Genomic DNA, 23,926 nt, shown 5'->3' with positions numbered 1-23,926 from the left:
GAATATTTTGCTCCGAAACATTGCAGAGCAACTTGCACAGCAAGATGATTTGTTAGCATGTGTCAGTACAGTGCGTCTAGGAGAGACGCATTTCGGATTAAGCTGATCTGGTCACTCCGCTGTGGTATGTCATTCCTCTGCCAGGGCACACCCAAGTGATCAGGCCAACACCCTGCCCTATTTACTAGGATAAAAGAATTAGACAGTAATACTTTGCAATGTTATAGTGGGCTAAGGCATTCTATGTTTTCAACTCATGCGCACACACCCTTACCCGTGAATGCATGAATTACCAAATCCATTCAAAACTCCCAAGTCTCTAAGCCATTTATCAATGTATTTTATGGTTTATGGTTATTCAAACAATTACATGCCACAAAACAGAGATGATCAGGTGGACACTGAAACATAGTAAGGTCTCATTCTCTGTGATGGAAATTATAAAACCACAGAACGAAAAGTTTTTGCAAAGATAACACAAGTGTTTAACTACAAGAAAACACCTGCACATTTCCTTCAATATTTTAAAGTTGAAGATCATCAGAGAGAGAATGCCAGTGTTACCAGATGCAAGCGTTAAAGATTTGGGACAAGGAATATGGTTCCAATGCTATACACTATTTCATAAAATACTCTCATCAGAGAAAATGTACATGGCTGTCCAGGAGAAATTCTGAGAATGAGCAACGCTCCACTGCTACAAAGAGCCCTGGACTTTCTCAAGAGAATAGCGTATGCCTGGATTAGCAGTCTTTTGGTATCTGTGACACTTGATTTTAACTCCTCACAAGACAGTCTGTGGACTTGAGAGGGTGTAAGAAGCTTTCCTGTACTCTCAGCAGACCTGCCTGTGCTGGAAGAGACTTGGATAGGAGAAGATGCTGCTGCCAGTGTGGTTTTTTGTGTGACTTATAGACTTGACAAACACCCTGTGTACTAATGCGTTACTGAAACTCTTACATAAAACCGTATGATGTACTCATCTCCTCTGGTAAGTGCAAGGAATACATTTGAATAAATAGCACAAATACTGATAAAATTGGGGGAAGAGGTGCCGAGAACAAGAACAAACATCATGTGTACCACAGATAAACTGCACTTTGTCCTCGAGATAAACAACGAGGGGTTATCCAGGCTTTTGCTACTCACAAAGTTCTATATGCATGTTAATATGCACCATAAACATTCACAGATATTCATCTATTTGTATGTTGTTATATACAAGGAGCAAACTCTGGGTTTTCAAATTTTAGGAGAGGACAAGCAGGACTGAGACGCCACAATATGATACCACCTTTGCACGACAAAGCTTTCCGATGAGCAGATATATAAAAAGCCCTTTAGAAACATCAGTATTGGTGGAAGAAGAGAACAGGAGAGAACCGATAGAGGATGAATGCAGAAGGCAGTCAACAAGCTGGAACTGTCATGAGAGACTATCTACCATTGCTCATGAAGATCCGAATTACCAATTGTATAGCATTCCTGATGCTCATCTTTCCTGAGCCCAGAGCTACCAGATGTTCTCCTGTATTCCTACATTGCCCAAGGACACTCAGAGACTCAAGGAATTTGGTTCAAGATAATTCTTGTCTGCTCCCTGTGCACCTCATTGCGAGACAAAATTCACAGTGACCTGCCAAGATATACACGGTTAAGATAGGTCTGGAAAAGAGCAAACATGCACTTCACCGTAACAGTGTGTTGGGAGCCCAGTTGTGGATTTCAGAAGAGAGTTCCCTACCCACTTTTGACTGTTAACTCAAAGGAAGACTTGTTCATAAAGAGTTACTTACGTGCATATACGTGTGCACTGAGGATTTATTTAGTACAACATCAATGAACAGCAATACAAGGAAAGTACATGACAGAAGCTGGGAATACTCCTACTTTTCTTCTGAATTCCTGTCATAGGACCAAAAAATACTGAACTCTATAGGAACAGTAGCTAAGTCAATAAGCAGACACACTTTCTATATTTTCATTAAAATATTGCTTTCTCCATGGAAATCCCAGGCTCTCATCCCTCTATCAGGGCTGTTAGGTCTCAGCCAAATTCTTTGCTGCTTCCTGCTCCTCCCTTCCAGCCTACCGGCACAGTGAAAGGGAAGTCAACACAGCACAACAGTTCCCCTCTCACCTCTGAGGTTAACATCTCTGAGCTTCACACAAGTGCCCAGGAGTTCCCCGCTACCTAAATGCTCTTGGTATTATGGGATGCATAACAACTCACTTTCAATTTTTCACCCACCCGCTTCACTCACTGTATATAACTTTTGCCTTTCTTGGAGAGGGCAAAGAACAGTTTAATTGCCCTAACTAGATCAGTAACTGGGGTGCAAGTGTGTGACAGTGTCTCACTAGGAAGTCCATGCACTTAAGCAGAACTCAGACTTTTGCTATGAAAAGCTTAAAAACAGACATGTTTTTAAGTGTTTTCTGATCTGCTCTTTTCTTTGTTCAAGAATATTTGACAAAGACTCAGCAGAATCAGACAGCAAGAACTACTCTTTCAGCAGCAGCCACTGCTCTGTTGTGCATTTTTGTCGTTTCAGAACTGGCTCCAGTTGCAACCCTTCACAGAAACTGGAAAGAAGAGCAGAAGCAAAGTTGAAGTCCTGCAGGCACAATGACCTGAGCTAAGTTTTCCAATGCAACCCTAAGGACAGGCTTTTTCTTCTCCAAGGAGTTGTTGGGGAACATTAAAAAAAACAAAACAAAAAACAGAACTAGCTGCCCACATGGCCAAGCAATGACTGAGCGGTTGTCTTCCTCCTACAGAAGTACCATACGGGTCACAAATGCTGGCCTCTTTCAGCAGGCTGCACAGTATAAAGCAAAGGTAACCTATATATTCAGTGGAAATATAACAAGCATTCTTGTTAATACCCTACGGCTCAATTAAAACTAAACTTGACAACAATGAAGCATACTGGGCTGACAGGAAATTTGGATGAAACTTAGCTAGTCAGCTCCAGACACACTCTTAGGAATATAAGGACATTAGAAAGGAGTCATCTTCTTGGAAGTGTTCCAAAGCACCAAATCCTTAGAAAAATATCTGCTGCTCTGGTCAGGTTCACAGTTTATCTGGTGAAAGAAAGCAAAGAAAAAGTTAAGTAGCAGCAGGTTTAACATTACTATCTGGATACCAGCTTTCCTGATTCTGCCTTAATAGATCAAAAGGCACAAAGCTAGAACATTTACTTTTATGTCTAAAACAGCATCTCTATTTTGTTTACAATCAGCTGCTATACTCTTGCACTGGTCTTTTTGCTCTTCAGAGTTGACAGCAAGAAAATAATCACACAGGTAACTTCATATTCAAACACTGATCAAAGATGAAGACAGACTGAGTATTCCAAACAAGAATTAAAACAAATTTGATATTTCAACAGATTAAACTATTTCACAAAGTAACTCACTATGGCCACAGCTAAAAGATAGCAGGGCCTAAGCAAGCAATCAGACACACGGTGTGAGGGCAGGACTTTGCCTTAGCACCAAACAATTTAGCTAAAACCAGCAGTCAGAGCATTTTTCACGTTTCAACCTCAATCCACTCAGGATTTTCTAACAGGCTCCTCACTTTCTCACTGCCACTCTAATTAGAGTCAAGATTCCACTGAAATCCCTGGAAGTTGTGGGTTTTGAGGTGAGCTAGGTTAGACCTGTAGCCTTCTGAAGTTATCAACACCAATTTATGTGACTGACCCAACATTCAAACTAAATTTTGCTCCTTAATTATTTGATGCCGGTGGGCTGGGCAGGAGGAGAGAAATGACAACCTTGCTGCCAACTCACTGGTACACTATTTGCTCTGTTGCATCCTTGTTCTGAATCGAATTCAAGCTACTGAGGAATAAATCAACATGGGGCTTGAAGGTCAGACAGCAAAGCCACTGCCAATGACCAGATGTGCCGAAAATGGGACAAGAGGCAGCAGGAGGTGGCACAGAGTAGAAGCCACTTAACCCAGGAGAGAACTGAAAACTGCTTGACCTGCCTGTGAACCAGTAAGGAAAAGGCAAACTCCTGCAGCCTGGTCTGTCTCACCCTGAAAAGCGTAAGCTGTTTAGGAGCCTCACGTCATGCCGAGAGTAAACCTTCTTCAGGAAACCAGCAGAGACCACCATTACCATAGAAAATTCAAGCTTGTAGTTGGGGTTTGGCCTGCAGTCAAAAAGCAACTGGCAGGCTGCCCTCAAAGAATGAATGCACCTTTTCAACAGGCTATCGTTAATGCCAGCCCAGGGAAACTAGGGACATGATGCCTCTTCTGGGGAAGGGACCACAACCAGAACTGGCGCGGATCACGAATTCACCTGTCAGTCAGCAATCCAGATGCTGCCCAAAGAGGAGCTGGCAGCAGTGAGTGAACGAGAGGGCAGTGAACGAAATTCCACCTTTTGCTGGTTTGGCTCATATGAGGGTATATTCATTTACAAAGGTATTAGCTTCTAAAAACTTAGCTGGCAGAAGACGACAAAGCTGAAGCAGGTACAACAGCATCAGGACAGGAATCTGTGACCCATCAGCTGATCTCTCAACCCACATGCTGCAGGAGAGCTTTGGTTGAAGAGTCCTGCTCTTAGGGAAACAGGCTACAAATAACCCCATCTCCCACTTTATCTATGGAAATGCACAATAAACTTTACTGCTTGCCAATAATACAGTAGGGCAGAACACAACAAGACAACCGAAGCATCGACACGTTTAAAAGGATGATTTCTGAGGACAGTCAGACCTGAACACTTTACACAGCCACCCCATCCTCCCAGTCAAGAGTATACTGGAGTTACACATTTCTGTATCTTGGGGTGTGACAAAGGCTGTTGTTCACCCCTTTTATACCCTCCTACCCTTTATTTCGCTCAAGTACAGCTTTCCACTTTGCAACCACATACATGAGACATCAATGCCATCTTCAGAATGAACAAACCAGAGAACAAGACGTTACACAGCAGCACTGCTTAAACACATAAGTCTTTGTCTTGTAGACAGTGACACTCATTTACAGGAGATTCCTGTAGATAAATGCATCCAAGTTTCTTTTTCAAAGGCTGCACTGTCAATCCACGCTAATTAATTTTCACAGTATGCTAACAGTGAATTCCAACTCTCAAAACTATTACTTATGAACTTTAACATTTATAAACTCCATCTCCTGATTTTTCCGAAGTTCCACCCAACCCTGAACACTTGCTCTATTCTCTAGCAGGTTAGGATGAATAGTTATATGAAGACACAATAGACACGTTTCCCCCACATCAAAACTGTGCCTAATGCTGAGGACTCAGCTACACTATGGCTTGTACTGACAAAATTCCCTAGCTGGGACAGGACATTCCCTCCTACTTCCCAAATCCTACTGTCTAGCAAACTCCTCTATTCCTCAATACCAGCTACTTCCTACAGCCCCAAAAGTGCTTACTGGTCCCACCGAGTATCATTCCACTCTGACCAATGTGCCAGAATACTCTAACCAAGGCGCTGATCCTTCAGACCTGTTCCCCTGAAGGCCATGTAAAAATCTCAGTTAAATTCCATCCCCCAACCTTGGCTTTTTTCAACAGATTTCCTGCTTCCACTGCACCATGTATGAACTCCTTGCCTTAAGTGCCAGTGCTCTTCACAATCTGCCTCCAGCCTATCTGGGTGTCTGGTTACCTTCCTGCAAGGTCAAATCCTGCTTCCGTTGCATCTCCAATACCAGGCTCTTAACTACCTAGTCCCATCAGAAAAAAGACTCCCTTTCAGAAAATCCAGAGAGGTGCTTTTTCACTCTTCAAATTCCTCCTTTGCTGTAACACATCCATACCAATGGTTCTGGGCAAATGCCGGGTGAAGACAACTGCCATCATCTGCAAAAAACTGCACACAAACCAATCTGGGCTATGTTTGCTACTCCATCCTGATCCTCCCACAGGCTGCTAGTCTCTCCCAGCTACTGGTGCTGATCTTTTATACAGCAAGCTCTGCATGGCATGGACAATCATTTGCCTATATACTAGGCTCAAAAAGCAAATACCTGTGACATTAGCAAGGAGGGCTTTAGAAGCCATACATTTTGAAGAAACAGTTATTCCAATTTAAGATTGCTTTCAGATGAATAATATTGGAGTAAAAGAAACTGAACCAGATTGGACATGCCATTACAGAGAACAGAGGAGACAGTACAGTCAAAGAAAAGAAAAGGAGTCATTCTCAAATGTTAGATTATTTTTTTTCTCTATTCACTTTATTTCACAAGTCAGCTAGGAGCCATTTCCTGTACCAGACCTTCTCTCCCCAGACTTTTTATTGCCATTAAATGCTGACAGTATTAAACAGTTTCTTGCAGTGTAAGAATTTTGTTCATTTTAATAATTCAAGCTGCCACCTACAATTGCCTGTCACTGTTTACAGTCTAGCATCTCAGCTTAAACCACCGATGATCACAAACTTAAAAGACATCAAACTGATGACTGAGGTACAACCATACACGATTGCACTATTCCTGCACTGGGAAAGGTAAATTTCAAAATGTGCATGTGTAAGGGCAGCACAGGGAGAGGGCAGAGTTGTATACCAACATCCACAAAGTCTGACCCATTTGATCTTTGCCAACAGGACCATCCTGTCAGGTGCTGAGCATCTGGTTCCTGTTTACAAGGAGCAGGACAAAGTTTGCTCAGGCTTAACTGGAACAAGAGAATTCACATGGATTTTTTTTTTGAATGGAACACTTTATAGAAGACAGGCAGAATCCTGTTCTACATATTAGCCTATACTTACCATTTATTTTCATTAAGGACTTGTTTAGTCCTACAGTTCTTCCATCTATAAAACAGGCAACCAGCAAATAAATTTACCATTTTAAAACCCCAAATCTAATAATATTTAGCATAAACTGCTACTGATGTAGACTTTTGATTTGCTTCTGTTTCTTTTTCTATGACTTCTTAAGTGAAACAATCCAAGCTCATGATTTATGAGCATACCAGCAAAGTCAGCTACTGGCTGCAAGTAACAATACACAACACACACAGAGTCTCCAAGCTCACAAATGAAAAGGCAGCTTACCGAAGCAGCAGCTCTTTCGGAAGTTTTTTGTTGATCACAGCTTCATCATTGTTTGAGAACATCTGTAAACAGAAACAATTTAAACCATTTAACCTTATATATCCATTAAGAAAACCAAACTTAGTCTACTCTAGGGAAGAAACTTGTGGTTAATAAGGCCATTTCAAGAGAGAGATCTGGTCCAATAAAATCAAAAGATAAACTTTGTGCTTAAGTTTTCAGACTCCTAGACTGGACCATAGCTGGATGGAATCTAACACCTGATATAGTTTTAATTGGTCCAGGACTGTTTTGTGGATTGATGGAATAAACTGGGATAGTTATTTAATCAAAGTAAACAGCAGTTAGCGGGTGTTTACAGGCTGGCACTGGCTGCAGGAAGGTATCACCTGCTGCATTAGTTCAGGCTTCAGTCTGTGTCACAGTTCTGCAAAGGTACACGACAGCACCAAAGCACAGGCATTTTTAAACGGAAAAGTGTAACAACGCATCAAACGAGCAAACGGCAAAAGGGCTGGAGAGAAAGGCTACGACGAGAACGAGCAAGCAACCCTAATGCCCAGCAAACGGAGGCTGAGGACGTGGGCATTCCAGGACTGGTTTCTGTAACAGGAAAGGGAAGTAAAGGCTGCTGGTAAACAGGAGCCTAACAAAAAAGGTATTACAGTGCTCATATCATTCTTGCAGCAAATTGTTTGGGAACAGCTCTGAGGAGCTTTGAGGAAAAGGACAAACAGTGCTTTCAGAAACCATGAAGCATTGCTTAAAGGGAGGTGTGATCTTTGGTGCTGCAGCAGGAGGAGAGGGGATCCTGGAGAAAATGCTGCAACCCTCTTCAAAGACAACGAAACCAGAGCTGTTTGTTGTATCCCATAAGCTTTTTTATGCAAATCATTATCATCTTGACCAAATAATTTACAAATCTGAATTAACTTTTTGACCAGCTAAAATAATCTCACTAGCTGTAAGAGACATGAGACAAACTTCTCTTTTCCAAGGACCCTTAAGAAAAACAGATGACATTCTCATGTATTTTTGGGGGAATACTTACATATGTTTAAAAGACTTAGTATTGTCTTGCCACAGTGAGAAAGCAAAACAAAAAACCTTCACACACTTACACCTGTGGGAGCAATGATGAGAGAAGAGCGAGCTATCTGTGAACTAAGCAACTGCCGAGCTGTTATACCTCACTCCAGTTAGAAGCACGCTGTCAACATTTCCAAATATGACAGAGAACAAGCAGAAGGAGCTTCAGTTTCATTTATAAAGTTTCTCCTTAACCTCCTGGAACAACCAAAAGTTGATCTTCCTGAGTTACATACCTGGTAAAAGCTACTACCTGAAACTGCAGTCTAAAAAGGATGATTCTTATCAGTTGATTAAGTGGTCCAAACCAATTTAGTTGTACATATGCAAAGCAAAGAAAATCAGCATCAGGTAGGTCACTTAGGTGGCAGGGGATCAGATTAAGAGTTAAAAAAGGAAAGTAAGATCTGAGTGGCTTATGAAGCTGTCTGCTAGGCCTCATTCTGAGGGACAAGAGTCTCACCAAGTAACACACATTCCTTGTCTGAACATCGATCCAACCCCATCACGTATCAGAGAAAGCATCATAGCTTAATGTGAAAAACTACTGTGCTGCCTTAAGCATGCCTGCCTTTTAACGCACTCCAACCAGAGCTAGCAAATCTACAATACAGTAATGCATTACAAGAGAACGCTAAAAACAATGTCTTTAGAGAGCGTAAAACTTAAAGGTTGTGTTTCTAAATCATAGCTGGCCTTTTTTTTTTTAAAGTTATCTCAAGACACTGAAGCCCGTTGCTGAAGTGGGACATAAACTCTCAAGTCACTCCGCTGTTTTTTCTGAAAATGCCACAGAGAAGTGTTGTTTCCCCTCTCTGCACACACTTTTATCACCTTCCCCTAGATGATATTGCAAGTCAGCAAGTCCTAAACGGTCCACTAGGCAGGCAACTACTCAGCCCATTTTGCAGATAATTAAATGCAGGTTTTGCCGTTTGCCAAGCTAGCACAGACGGTTTATAAAGTCCATTCCCTCAGGGACGAGGGCACAAGAGCACGTCCTCAAGTCAGCAACTGCATTCACACTTGAGCAGGAACGCGCTCCGATGCCTTGCAGAAACCCGGTGAGCGAACCCGAGTTTGCTGCTGTGGGTCAGGGCAGACATTGCCCAGGCTGTAAAAGGAGCGAATACCCTTGCAGTGTTCCGGGACTGTGTCACCTGACTAGGTGGCTTCCTTGATCACTTGGGAAATGAAGGACATTCTGGAGAAAGTTCTAGTGAAAGAGAAGTATAGAAGCAGAGGAATTATTCATGGAAAATGAGAATACGATTTTTCTTCTCTCAGTTAAAACAATAGTAAATAGGTTATCTATCCTTTCCTTCCCTTTCTTTTTCCGAATTCAAGTTTTACTGGGAGAATCCAGGCAATAGTCACTATCAGTTATTAACTGAAATTCTATATCAAGGTCACTCAGAAACAACTTAGAGCAAAACGCAGATAACTTCTTGACTTCAAGTTTTCCCCATGGGCTGCCCATTACATTGCTCAGTAGACAAACTTATCTTGCTTTCAGTGCAAACCAAAGCCTTAAGTTGTTTTCTATAGAAACTACCCTTTGACTAGCACTACACTAATGGAAGGTTTGTTTTCTTTATCTTCTTAAAGTCCTTGGACTTAAATGCAACAGGGTAGAGGCAGGACAGGCTCAGTGAAAGAACCTCAGCTCTGGAATTCACCCTCAGCTGAAAGACTGAGGCATGCCAGGATACATTGCCAGACCTAAATATTTTCACAAAATTTCCTCCAAAACTTGGTGCTCAAATGATAGATGCTGGGCAAAAACAGGCTGGAATTGGGATATACTTGAAACTCAATTCAGGAATAGGGCGTTACGTGAAGTAGAAGAATCAAAATACAAAGTCCTTAGAGTAAGGAATCCTTGCATATCCTCCCCGGCTGAAATTCAGACAAAGGAGGAAAAACCCAGCAACGCAGAGCAATGTAACATATGTAACAGCAACGTTACATGTGTAACGGAGCAAACCTAGAACTCGCCAATTTTCTTTCCTAGTGCTAAGTCACAGCAACAAGCATAATGATTTAAATATACCAATAGGCTGAAGGCTTTTTGGCAAGTCCACACAAGAATAAGTCTAATCTAAAAGGAAAAAAAAAAAAGTTAGAGGCTATTCTAGACTTTCAGTCACAGAATCATAGAAGGGTTGAGGTTGGAAGGGACCTCTGAAGATCATCTAGTCCAACCTCCCTGCTCAAGCTGGGTCCTAGAGCACGTTGCCCAGGATCATGTCCAGACGGCTTTTGAATATCTCCAGGGATGGAGACTCCACAACCACTCTGGGCAACCTGTTCCAGTGCTCTGTTACTCTCACAGTAAAGAAGTTTTTCCTCATGTTCACGCAGAACTCCGTGTTTCAGTTTGTGCCTGTTGTCTCTCGTTCTGTTGCTGGGCACCGCTGAAGAGAGTCTGGCCCCGTCCTCTTTACACCTTCCCTTCAGATGCTTATACACATTGATAAGATCCCCCCTCGGTCTTCTCTTCTCCAGGCTGAACAGTCCCAGCTCTCTCAGCCTTTCCTCATAGGAGAGATGCTCCAGTCCCTTAATCATCTTAGTTCTTACAGCCAAAAGAAAAAAAAAAGTGCTGTTTTTACACTGAAGTCACTTAGCAGAACACGTAATTGTTTATTTGTTTTAATAACTCTTTCCTTGCCTTTCGGAATATTAACAGTTTTGCAAACTGGCTCGGTACAGCTGCTCGAGAGTCCAACAACAGTTTGCAAGTGTCCTGTGCAGCGCTAATATAAACAGATTTATCTACTGCTAATCACCGCTAACAGTTGCTATTCAGGCATTGGATGCATCGGCCATTCATTACAGGGCACAGTAATCCAAACTGGGTCACGTTTTATGACACCAGCCCAGGATCCAGATGACAGCACTTGCAGCTGAGCGTGCAATGGATCACAGCGTGTAATTATGAATGTCCCTACACAAGGAACACCTACATATGTACAGCACTTGTCATACATGCAAAGAGGGATGCGAACAACAGCTGACGCAAGCTAAGTGAAGCAACTCTCAACGAGCATGCATTATTTGAGTTAAAATATAAAGTAGAATATCGTGTCATTATTGTAGCCATTCATTTGAAGCCTTCCAAGCTAGCCTTGTGCTGTCATGGACCAGGCTTCAAAAGCCATACAAGCGTGGAGACTGGTCTCAGTTCTCTCCTTCAGGTCCGTGTGTTGTCCGGTACCAGGCTGTTTTGCCCAGTGCTGATATGTTCCGTATTTGGCACGCACTGGATGGATTCATGGAATGACTGTGCAACTTCCGCTCACTACACGACACAGACGTACATCACACTGGCCAGTGTTAACACAAGAAGGGGGTACAGCCAACACCTACAGCTCCTCTCAGTAAAGCCATACATAATATACTGAACATTGTCATATTTTAAAACAAAGTTTCCATCTGAAAAAAAGATGCTGTTTTAATATGGAGGTGTTGATATCAGGTTGATTTACTTACTCCACAGTAGCAAGTAAAACCTTCTCTACCAAGAAGGGTGTTTACTCATCGGTTTTCACAGAATTTAAATCTTTGCTTATAGAACAGTTACGTTCCAGGTACACCCAATTCCACACAAAGTCTCTAAATACGCACTGGCACAAAACTGTCTTTCCAAGCTTATGGACAGCCTGAGCGAGGCAATACGAGCTCCTAAGGACCCCAGCTCTGAGCAGACCCTTGGCTACAGGGCTCCTCCGCGGTTTGAGGTGGCAGAGGGAAGGGGCAATTCCTTCCTTTAAGTGTCACATCTGGCAATGGTTTTGATTTTATCACTGAGGAAGTGCTGGAGGGATGTTCCTATGAGAAACAAAAAAAAGTTTTGTTTTTCACTTTTCCGTGTTTGGGAAGTTTCTTAATGAGTTATTTCAAAATTTACAGTTTATTGGAAATAATTAGGAACATTAACATACAGAATACAAAGGACGCACTTCATTTTACATTACCCTAAATATTCCAAACAGTTCTCTTCTGGCAATTCTGAAGTTATTGGCTGCATTTGAGTGAACAACAGTTTACTAGTCTGACATACCAAAGAGACTTTCCACTAAAACAACAGCAGAGACTTTTTCCCCAAGTGCAGTTTGGACACAAAGCCATATCAGATTGCCTTGCCTATATGACAGAAGATACTGAACAACATCATTATTCCCAACATTCCCCCTCTGCCCACAGAGTTTTGTTCTCTAGAAGATGAGGAACAGAAAAAGGACAAAGTTGGTCTTCAACATAAAACAGACCATCTACAACTGACAAGTCTCCCCACAGGATACAGAGTTTCACAGGCTCAAAGCAGCTCAGAGGCTGGAACTTAGGAACCTAATTGACAAACATAAGGTGTTATCTCACAGCACAACTAAAATCCTACTTTGTCAACAAACATGAGAGAATTTACTGGCATAAGATTCCAAGGCTAACCACAAAAGGGATTCATTCATTTTTAATTTGACTGAAGAAACTTCTAAGAAAGATTCACGTCCACGTACCAATCATTTCATTTCCCATCTGCGGAACTCAGTTTTACATTAAAAAAAGTGTATCGTTACAGACACCTAGGAGGTAAGGAGCAGCAGCCCCTGCGTGCTCTTTAAGCAGACAAGACACTGCTGTGCACAGAGGGAAGGCAGCAGTGGTTTTCAAAACCTACATCATCCTGAGAAGTGCTGCAGAACCTAAGTGTTAAATTAATAGCAGAATGTTCAGTTGGACAAGCAGCATGTTACCATTAACACTAAATGGACATCAAGTAATTGTCCATGTTTATACTTGATGCAAGTTAAACACTGGGTAGCTGACAGTGCAATACAGCTGTTGCATATATTAACTAGGTTGGAAGTATTTACTGCCCTACTGGCAAAGACAACTGGTTTTCAACTGTGACTGCATCTGGTTTTAGCACAGGGGGGATAGCTGGTCTTTAAAAAAAAAATAATAAAAAAAAAATCACATAAGCCTTAAGATTAAAAGAATCAGTGCCAAACCCAACAACTGAACACAAAGTGTTAGCCTAGATGCGGACTTTGAACCCAAACATTTTTCTTCTAAAGCAGAAAATTCAAAGCTCAATGGAGAAAAGGGACGAAGTTTATTTGGAGAAGGCCAGCAAAAGAACTTGTGTCAGCTGTCACACTGAGACTCGTGGTTATTCATCTTAATGTTCATCCAAGTGAGAAATAACATCGCACGTGGTATGCCTGCAAAATCCCAACCACCCAACAGCCCTGCAAGTACGTGCGCAAAGATCTGAAACAACCAAAGCAGCATTAACAAAACTGTGTACTGCAGTGGTCAAGTGTAAGACCACATCGACACAGAGAGAGTGAGAAGAGACAGATGTAAGTTTTCAGTTAAAAAAAAACAATAACCACCACCACCACAACTGCAGGAAACGAGACACATCCATACAGGTGGCCAACAGGAAATGAGGAATAACTATAAATATGTCTGTAAGTATATACACTATCTATATTGGGTTTTCAGTACTGTCTTAATATAAAACAAACCTAATGCAAAATAGACAATGCAGGTCTAAAAAGTATCCTCTTAATCTATAAAATATTAAGTATATACTTAATATTGTTTTAAAATACTTTACCTTGTTTACTTGCATAACAGAAACTGAGTAAGATAAACTCAAACACGAAATAAAAGAGTAACCACATCGTTAGCTAAGGATAAAATTTTAGCTGTTGTTTAGACCAGGAGCCCACTCCACTATCTTTGGTCCACAAGCAAATGCTGGCCAGACCCTCCACAACTGCTTATAATCATAGGAAATTAAGAAATTAAAACCCACACAGAAAACAGACTGCAATATTACAGAGTAAATAATGCATCTGGAAACTGTTGCTTTTTTAGCTAGGAAAAGTGGGAAATCAATAGCTGCCATCATAAATTGAGGCTCATATATGTAATTGGCATATTTTGTCAGTTTACCTCCCCACCCAGGCTGCATCATCGGGACACTTTACAGATTAACTTTCAGAACTATTTAAAAAAAAAAAAAAAAAAAAAAAAACCTTTCTGCTATTCTGAAAGGAAAAAAAATGAAACATACCTGTGCAAATTAATTCAAGGCAGAGTTTAAATTCGGATCAGATGGAGATGCCCTGTGAGGTGTTGTTCAGCTTTACAGCTGCTGGCTTACATCCAAAAACCTAATATTACTGGCAGTATTCATACCACCTTTACCTGTTATGTTCCACATGGAATAAATGAACAAGCCCAGCACAGAGTCACTGAAACAAGCCAAGTCACACACCAAGTTTAGCTCATGGCACGCAACTCAAATCTAGTTAAAAAAAAAGATCAGCATAAAAAAACAAAACAAAGAATAAATATGAAATGCAGAATGCATTTCCTTTGCAGCAAAAGCTCAGTGAAGCTTTGATGCGACTTCTTACAAACACTCTCAATATATACTAACACCTTGCCTCTAGTTCTGTTCATTTTGGAACAGGTTTCTGCATTCCTTAAGTGCAGTATCGCTGCTACAGGGATAAAGTAACTCAAATGCAAACGACGCACCTGGAGTATCTGTTCTGAGGTTCTCCCTTCCCAGTACATGATTTAAGCAAAAGAGACGTTTAAACAGGCTGCACTACTGCCTTATTGGAGGCGATGAAAATAATTATACTGCAAAGAGAAGTCACACAAAAGTGGCAGTGAAATACAAGGCTCTTAGGAGCACGGGATATATAACAGAAAGTTGTTTACATATATGAGCAGTTCAGATTGGGTGAATTTTCCTTTTAGCCTTTAGTTATACAAGGACTTTTTTTTATCCCCTCCAGTTTAATCTGTATTAAGTCTCCTAGGAAAATGGCTGTCTACTGAATAAAGCCGCTGCTGTGACGAGCTCTGTCATTAGCAGGCTCAATGCTCTCGCATCCTCTCCAGCATTTGTGTCAGTAGAACCAGGGAATGAGAATCAGCCGACTGCCAGTTACACAGACAACCGCCCTCATTCCACGTACTGTGCTCGCAGACTCCTTCACCCAGAGTGCAGCCTGGCTCAGAACCAGAGCGAGACTGAAATGCCAAACACAAAACCATGACTAAGCAGTACAAAAACGATACAAAATAGACCCTGGCCAACAAGGCTTATTATAGGCTTAATATTCCTAAAAATAAATAGCTCAATATGCAAGTTAGTCAACATACACCGTCAGATCACTCCTTCCTCATCTGCTTGTCATTGCTCTAGAAAAGCTCAAATTTCTGCTGGTGATAAAGAATACCTGGGGTATGGATAAGCTGTGTGTCTGTGCAGCCTGACTGTATCCTGCAGTCAGCAGCAAAGTTTTTTAAAAAAAAAAACAACTTCTACACCAATGTTTTTTTTGAACCAGCAATGCTAAAAGCATGAAAGTGAACAAAAAGTTAGTGAAGCCCTGCAGAAATTCACCCCATGGTAAAGTTCTTCCTACTGTACGCACCTCGTACGTACCAGCATAGGGCAGAAAATACCACAGAGGAGAAATTCATCAAGTGTTTAGTAAGTAAATTTACAAGGTCACATCATTGCATTCAGAAGTTAAAACTCTAAAGCCAGATATGCAGTGGAGTGAAATACTGGAAGACTACTTTGACTTAAGAAATACAATTTCACCTGAAAATACCACAGGTGCTTTAGCTATACCCTGTTTTTTTTAAACTAGAAACTGCTGTGATACCAAAAGGGCGCCTTCATATGTTTTTCCGCTCATCTGTTTTGCTCCTCCTATCCCAGTCTTGGCTTTGAGACAATTTTCCACAAAGCATCCCACAACCGTACCCAAAAACCTCAGTGTGATCATTTTTAAATTCCACGTTAGAAGACAACACCAACACTAGCCATTCTCAGCATTTTTAGTCACCTGACTTTTCCCAGCTGACACAGGCTGCAGAGATACACATCTGAATAGTTTCCACTGGACGGTCCTGGCAGAGGTACAGGCTAGAATCTGAAGCAGCTTGGTGACAGATTGGGGAGGCAGAAGCTCGCAGTTAATCAGCTTTGTCTTTACCAGAAGTTGTATCTGGTGCTGAATGAAAAACACTCTCTGAAAACGTCAAAGACAGCTAACACATCCAAGAACTGTAGAGGTCAAAGTTAGTTGGCATCATATTTTAAATACGATGGGGAAAGCAGCGAGAAGCAAAAATACCACATATGCTGTCATCAAAGCTGTTTTTGGGCAACTACTTTTTTTTAGCTCCATTAAAAACCTCAACATCCTACGAGTGGTCATCTGGGTATTTTATGACCTCTTACATATATTTGATTTAAAGTGATGCTGCTTTCTCACACACACCCTTCAAAGTTTTAAAAATACACTGTTACCCAAAAAGACAATATCCAAGATCAACAAATAAGGAGTATAAATAAGACAAAGACTTCCTGGCTTCGCAGAGACACAGCTATGACCACAAACCGTGCTCCAAGACATCTACTTTCATCACGTTCATTTTTTTTTCTTCAGTCTTTTTAAAAGCTTACTTCAGCAGGGTAACGGTTTACTACAAATATTCTTTGAATGGATTTTTTTCTCTTTTAAATGGAGACATGCTTCAGTACTTTCAGGCCAAAGATGAAACTCCTGTTGCTCTTCAAGTACATACAGCAGTTCATCACCACTCAAATAAGCCTATTTGATAAACAAATTACTTATAGTTCTGCCTGTCTCCAAAGCCTGCAGTTCTATGCTAGTGATCATGAAGCTTTTCCCTACTGGGTTTGTATTTTGCTGTTACTCAAGATATGATGATATTCTTATTCACATATACACTTGGAAATGAAGTCAAATGATGGTGCGTCTAAATAATCCTATTTGCGATGGAACTTGAGGGCAGAACACCAGGGAATTTTGCCATACATGGACAAATTATCTACCTGAAAGCATAACTGAGATCAGCAAGGCAGACAGACAGCTACCGGCCACACAAAGACTTAGGCCCCCGCGCACAGTTGCGCAGTTAAGTATTTCACGCCATATCAATATGGCTAAAACATTCATCAGGTGGACTTTCATAATGGCATGAGTCAATGCAATAAACAGCAAGGTAACCCAATAGTGAAAACAATAATTACCTAATCTATCCCAGGCCTCCAATTAATAATGGTATCTAAAATAAGATGAGACATTTCCTTGCATAAGGGCTCTCTAGCTCTCTCTCCTGTTATGCAAGCTTCTGTACAAGAGACAAACACTGCCCAAGCAGTCAAATGCCTCTTCTTGAGAGCACATCTGCCCATGAACTATCATTTGCTGTGGCTGCTATAACTGGCAGTATCAAGTAAAACCATTTTGGGGAACCCCTGTTTCAGCACAGGGGCAGCATTCATTTCAGTAGCACGCAAGAAAAGTCCTCACCGCTTACATACACAAACAATCCAAACACAAGAAAATACACTGCAACTAAGACGACCACTTTTGTCATTAATTTGGCCTGAGGAATGTTAAGAATTATGATCAGGTGCTGCCCCAGAACGCCTCACTGCACACGTGTCAGCAAGGAGAGGGGGCAGCAAATATCCCTTTTCTGGCATTTCTGCTTGTATTTCATGCTGAAATTACTGTTCGTCAGGGCCAGTATTTCCACTGCAGCCCAACTTACAAGTGCAATTCCTTGCAGAGGAAGGAGCAAGAAGAGAATCCCATTTGGACAGAAAGAACAAAAGAATTTGCAACACACAAGTTTGGTCCCTCAGGTGACACAGGCTAAGTTCAAAGCACACATCTGTTTAAATCTACCACCTGCAAAGCTACTGCTTTACCTCTCTAACTACGGCAGGAGAGCCATAGGAGCAATGTAGACCTCTCCCCCATGTTGCCCCCTCCTCTAACAAAAAGCCATCTTCCTATTTAATTCCTACAGCTTGGCTCAGATATTTCTAGCTCAACTAAACTGACTTTTCCTTCTGAAAGTAACTGAATTCTTCTCTTTCCTTTACTAGGGTGTGGAGCACAGGACCACCACGGTGGCTGTGTGAAACAGGTTACAGTTTACCTCTCCCATTGCCTTTAATTTTAAGCAATCAATTTGTACACAAAAAAGAAAGATTTTATTTGCATCTGCCAACAAAATGTCACTGTTCTCAGAAGTGCTGGCTTCAAAAATACTGCACATAAGTGTGGCATGAATAACACCAAAACAAAATAATAAATGAGGGGAGAAAACAACTGTATGGTAAAGACATCAGCTTCAGCAAAAAAAAAAAAAAAATCAATTTTTTGACATTGACATTGTTTCTTATTACTTATGAGCCTTGTTGTTAGATACCTGCCAAATGAAAACTGTTTTGATTCAAACGTACCATGTAATGACTTCACTCTGTTACACCAGCAGCAGTTTCTCTTTTCTTCTACTGCTATAAAATGAAATGCCATTGTAAGTATAACATCAGATTTTGCAAGTTTCTGGCAGAACAGCATCTGGGATGCAAAGAGTTCTCAATACTCCCTGTCCGCTTTGGGTCTGTCTGTTTACACAACCTCCATTACTTGAAATAACAAAGACCTACCCAGAATGACAGAAAGGAGCACAAGAGCAGCCGTGCAAAATGAACAAAGACAAACCCAAAAGAATCAACTCTGTATCACAAAGCCAAGCAATCCTGAAATATGGAAACAATATTTAAGAGACAGGAACCAAGCAAATTCAAAAATGGGATTAGGGTAATTGAGATTATTCAATTCAGCTTTCTGAACACAGACCAGGAGTAATTACTAGAAGGCAACTAGATTTTGAGGCATTTTTAGGCATATCATTTTGGTTTCCGCTTACCTCATTTCATGGCAGATCTAAATTCAAGCAAGATTTAAGAACTACGCAGGTCATTAGCACACTTCAGAAGAGTCAGAATTCCCTCCTATTCAGGATACTAAATACCGAGACAGCAAGTGTTGTGAAATGCACTGAGCTGATGCATTAGTCCTGCTGCAGGATGAAGGGTTTTGCCTGCGTAGCACACACACACATTCCTCAGATACATCTCCAGTACTCAGATTTTTTTTCTTCCTTTGACAGGACAAACTGTCCCATAAAGAAAAACTTTACAGCCAAAACCAACGCCTGCTAATTGGAGGTTTTGGAGACTCCCTGAGGAAGCTGGAAAGGCTGGCTTTTTTTTTTTTTTAAGGACATAGTGGAGACTACATGTATTGCTCATAGCCTGGAAAAAAACAACAACTGTAATTATTTAAGTCTGACAACGTGGCTCAATGGAAGACAAAACTTAGCAGAGCAAAAGATCCCCGCACGGGGAAAGCTTAAAACCTAAGAATTTGTTTGCGCTGAAAATGTTCAGAACTTGCTCCACAGTTGTTCTAATAACCAAGAGGCCACTGTTTTCTATAAAATGCTGTTGCTGATCGCACACAGGTAATTCTGTGCTGGATCATCTCCACCAGCTCTGTACTCGCATCTGCATAAGTGCTAACAAGCTCAGAGTGGTGCTGCCTAACCACATCCATCCCGCTCTGAAAACCAGAAAGCTCAAAGGAGCACTCTACCCTGGAAGACCTTCTTATATCATGTTTTGATGATGAGTTAGTGAGAGTATTTTTGCTGATGTGGGTTTCGCAACAAGAGTAAGTCAAAAGAAAAACTGAAGCAGTGGAAGAGCCTAAGACTTTGTCTCCAGACGACATCCTAGGCCAGACATTAAAGAAATGATGAGAAAGAGGGGCTTTGGAAGGTAAGCAAACTCTCAAAGCATAGAGTACAAGTCAATCAAAAGCATCAGGAAACAGCACCCTCTCCTCTTTTCTGTTATTTGGTTGTAGTTCATCAGGTATCACCTATTACGTACCACAGGAAGCAAAGAAACCCCAAATAGAACTCAGGATTGTGATCTGTCAGTGCATGTTTCATACTAAACCAATACTGCAGAAAATTAGGAGTCAATCTGGGTAGTGTTTCCCTTTTTCGTTTGCTTTGCTACAGTAAGTGGTTATTTTCTCTGTGGTGACCACACCTCCTATAAAGGGACCTATTTAGAATATGCTCTTGTTTGGCTGGGCATGCCAGAGAGCTCATTCTTTCATTTAAAATAAAGAGTTCCATTCTTTCTGGAATGAATGGCTAGCTATACATACATACTGAAAATCCACAGGAAAGTCAAATTTAAGAAGCATAACCCCTATTCTATTTCCGTATTTTATTATGGAAGTAAGAAGTGATTATTAAACACAACCTAGACTGGATTAAAAAAAAAACAACAACAATAGTTCAGAAATCTGTTTATGCAGCTTAATGAAAGACAATAAACTAAGCCTGAATAACTGAATCAAACCTCCCCTCAATAATTCACTTGTTATTTTAAGCCTGCAAAAGACATTATATATATTAGTCATAATTCTACATCACGGTATTTCCCCCCGCCCCCCAAGATAAGACTCCAGACATTTAAAGGCCCTATTTAACACTTGTTAGTCAGGCAAACTATCACAGCAGTCAGTTCTGCGTCTAATCTGGAGGTAATGTACAGGGCTATGTGGGAGGAGTACTAATCACCAAGCATTCAATCCAGTGCTGTCTTCGTTGATCTTACGATATTCAACAACTTTGAATAGCAGCTTCCAGTCTCAACATATTTTTGCATAATTGTCCTTATGTCACATTAAATATGAACTATTACACTACAAAGCATGTTCTTGTCAATGAATAGAAGTTTTAAGGCAGCCACGTTACAAACTATTTTCTAGAAAGCATCACTAAACATCTATCCTTATTTCCCCCTCCCAAGAGGAATCTGTTTATAAATGCGAATATACTAATGTTTTTCAGATCAAAAACCCCTCACTAGAAAACAGTATATTAAAAGCAAAAACAAACAGTGTATTGAAACAAAACTTGTCCCTTCCAAGATATATAGGTGAGTGGGTCAAAGATACTCAGCACTAGGGCTAATAAAACCATGTCAGTATAGCCATGTCCTCAAATTTACTAACAAAAATATATCCAAAAACAGACTAATGTTTAAAGGCACTTCTGGTAGCTCAAAGCAAGCAGGGCTTTCTATAACACTGACTTCCTGTACAAATATAGAGCAAAAAAAAAATGAACAAAAAACCACAATAGAAGAGGGCTTTTTTTAGATGATAGGTGTTAATTTAGACCTCAAGTATGCTTTGAGAATTTTGATTATTTTCAACCTGTCCATTTTTAACTATAGGAAGAAGGTAACATACAATTCCAGGAAAAAAAAAAACCAAAACAAAAAACAAGACTTCCCCACTGTGCTTTTCAATGAATTGGGTTAATCTTGTTTCAGTATAACCCTGATCAACAGTTCACCAATACTGGAATAAATTCTAGTATTTCAAGACAAAGGATAAGCAAGCAAAAAAGGTCACTGCAGTATCAGAAGAAATTTCCCCACAGAAGACTGCTACCAGTGTGTTTTTATTCTCCAGTCTCCTCAATAACAAGCCACTCTGCAGTAATAAAAAAGGCAAAACAAAACACCACCACGCTCCAAAAAAATCTGTGCATCCAAGAATGGACTAGAATGTTAAAAACAACCACCACAGATAAAACACTCTCTGTATGTGGCCTTCTATTTCTGAGTTCCCAGCTTTAATTCAGCATTGTAATCATTTAGATACTGCAGAAACATGAATTTTATAGTATCATTATAAGCTGAAACCACTCTAAATAGACATGCTGCTGCTTATTTACAGTGGCTGATAATGGATTTGATAGAGGGATGAAACAATTTCATGTGCAATACTGGAAAATCGTTACTTCCTGCACCTCTCTCAACTCCACAGTCAGTTTCTTGCCGAATTCAATGCTGTCCCTCTCTGTGCGTTAGGGAATCAGGCCCTCTTTAGTTTACCATTAACCAGTATTTTTCTTTGATAGTATTTACATCCCCATTCCATGGGAGAGGTACGCAGCCATACCCTTTTTTGCTCCAGGCTCTTTATAGGGCACTCTTCCCCTCCTGTGTTGTTCTCACATACGACACAAGCTACACGGTCGAGAGAATAATCGGGTAGAAATTTTCATCCTGCACAACAGCCTCTTAAAACAATGAGAAACAAACCCTGCTGTTGCTCTCATTTTTGATACCAACCTCCTCCTCCCCCACTTCGGAAAGACAGCTGTTACAACAATGAAGAGCTGGAAGCAACCCTGGCTTGATAGGGTGCTTTGTGCCATATTCTTTGAATAGATCTTATTGTTTACCCTCTGCTCCTTCCGTCCTCTCCATCCCCCACCTCCCCGCAATCAAAAATTTCCCGGCCACTGCTCCGAAAAGACGTGCTAGGCCACCTTCCCCTTCCCAAGCCGCCGTCGCCCCCTCCTCAGCCCCGTGGCCATCTAAACTAGGCTGCTGGGGTTTTGTTGTTGGGTTTTTTTTTTTTTTTGGATTCTTTTTTCAGGCAGCGCTTGCACGTCTCTTGCTCGATCATCAACTTCGGGCGAAGCGTGCACACGACCAGCCAGCAACACGTTAGCAGCAGCCCAGCCCTCCCCCCGCCGCACGGCCCTAAAAGGAAGTTTATATATGACCAGTGAGCACAGACACACACCAAACCGGGAGGGGAGGTGAGGGGGGACAGCGACAGCCCCCCCGGGGTGCAGGCCACACGCACACACACAGACGGCTGCAGCCCCCCCCCCCCTTCACACAACCCCCCCCCACAACGGCCCTCACCTCCCCCCCCCCGGCTCCCGCCGCGACCCGGCTTTGCCTCAGGGCTGCGGTGCCCGGCGGGTTGGGGGAGGGGGGGGCTTCGCTGCGCACCCCAAAGCCAGAGGCGGCGGAGGGGGAGGGGGGGGTTGCGGCCTGGTGTCTCCCCCCGCCCCCGCCGCCTCAGCCAGGCCGGGCGGCCCTCACGCCCCGGGGCCGGCTACGGCCTCACCTCAAAGCGGCTCTTAGTGACCCCGTTCATCTCCCTCCTCATGGCGGGGCCGGGGGAGCGGGCGGGCGGGGCCGGCTCGGCGGGGAGAGGCGGGCAGGGAGGGGGGGTGCCGGGGCTCCGCGGCCTCCGCCCGCCGCCGCCGCCGCCGCGTCTCCTCCGGCCTCAACTTCAACCCAAAACAAAAACACTCCGCACCTGCCAGCAACGCGCGCGCTCATTGGCCGGCGCCGGGCACGGCGCGAGGAGGGGGGGGGGAGGGCGGCGCGCGGCGGGGGGCGCGCGCGGCCGGGAGCGGGCGGGGGCGCGCGCGCCGCAGCGGCGGCTCGGGGGGGGGGGGGGGGGCCGGTGCCTCTGCCCCCCCCCCAACCCGGGGCCTCGCGCCGCCTGTGCCGCCCCCCCCCCCCAGCCCGCTGCACGCACCTACCCCGCAGGCCGCCGCACCCATCGCGCCGGGAAAGGGGTGGGGGGTGATGGGGGGGGGCGGCGGGGCGGCCGCGCCGCCCGGGGAAGCGGCGCCGCAACGCGCACCCGCGGGGAGGGGGCGGCGAGAGTCCTCCCCCTCCGCGGTATATCCGGGGTGGGGTGGGGTGGGGGGCTGCGAGGGTGTTACCCCCCTCCCCCGTGATGCTGCGGGAGGGGCTGCGGGAGTCGCCCCCCCCTCCCCCGTTGTCACGGGGAGCTGTACACCCCCCCCCCCGCGTTATACCCGGGAGCCCCCGCTCCGTTATACCGGGGGCGGGGTTGCAAGTCCTCCCCCCCGCCCCGGCGTTGTGCTCGGCGCGGCCCGGGGGGGGGGGAGGTGTCCCCCTCCCCTCCCCGCTCCCTTTCCGGGAGGAGCCAGCTGGTCGCTGACACCGACCAATCACAAGCCGGGCTGC

General features: G+C 43.0%; 1 protein-coding gene across 5 annotated transcripts in view; it reads right to left on the bottom strand.

Annotated features, from left to right (window-relative positions):
* Positions 1-23,486, bottom strand: part of FBXL20 (F-box and leucine rich repeat protein 20) — a 42,997-nt gene extending 19,511 nt beyond the window's left edge. For 3 of the 5 annotated variants that reach the window (XR_010886490.1, XM_067312153.1, XM_067312157.1), the window contains exons 1-2: positions 23,049-23,112; positions 7,066-7,127 (exon numbers count right to left, since the gene is read on the bottom strand). Coding sequence is in view for 4 of the 5 variants with exons in the window: in XM_067312153.1 (XP_067168254.1) it covers positions 7,066-7,127; positions 23,049-23,090 (104 nt within the window). In the remaining variant the exon portion in view is untranslated. Of the gene's footprint in view, positions 1-7,065; positions 7,128-22,082; positions 22,106-23,048; positions 23,113-23,468 lie in introns of those variants that run through there. The other 2 variants (XM_067312154.1, XM_067312155.1) reach the window with 2 other exon arrangements.
* Between the last annotated feature and the right edge of the window lie 440 nt (positions 23,487-23,926).

The sequence above is a fragment of the Apteryx mantelli genome, chromosome 28 (genome assembly GCF_036417845.1).
Source record: "Apteryx mantelli isolate bAptMan1 chromosome 28, bAptMan1.hap1, whole genome shotgun sequence".
Classification (NCBI taxonomy): Eukaryota; Metazoa; Chordata; class Aves; order Apterygiformes; family Apterygidae; genus Apteryx; species Apteryx mantelli.
This window is presented reverse-complemented; position numbering and strand designations above follow the sequence as displayed.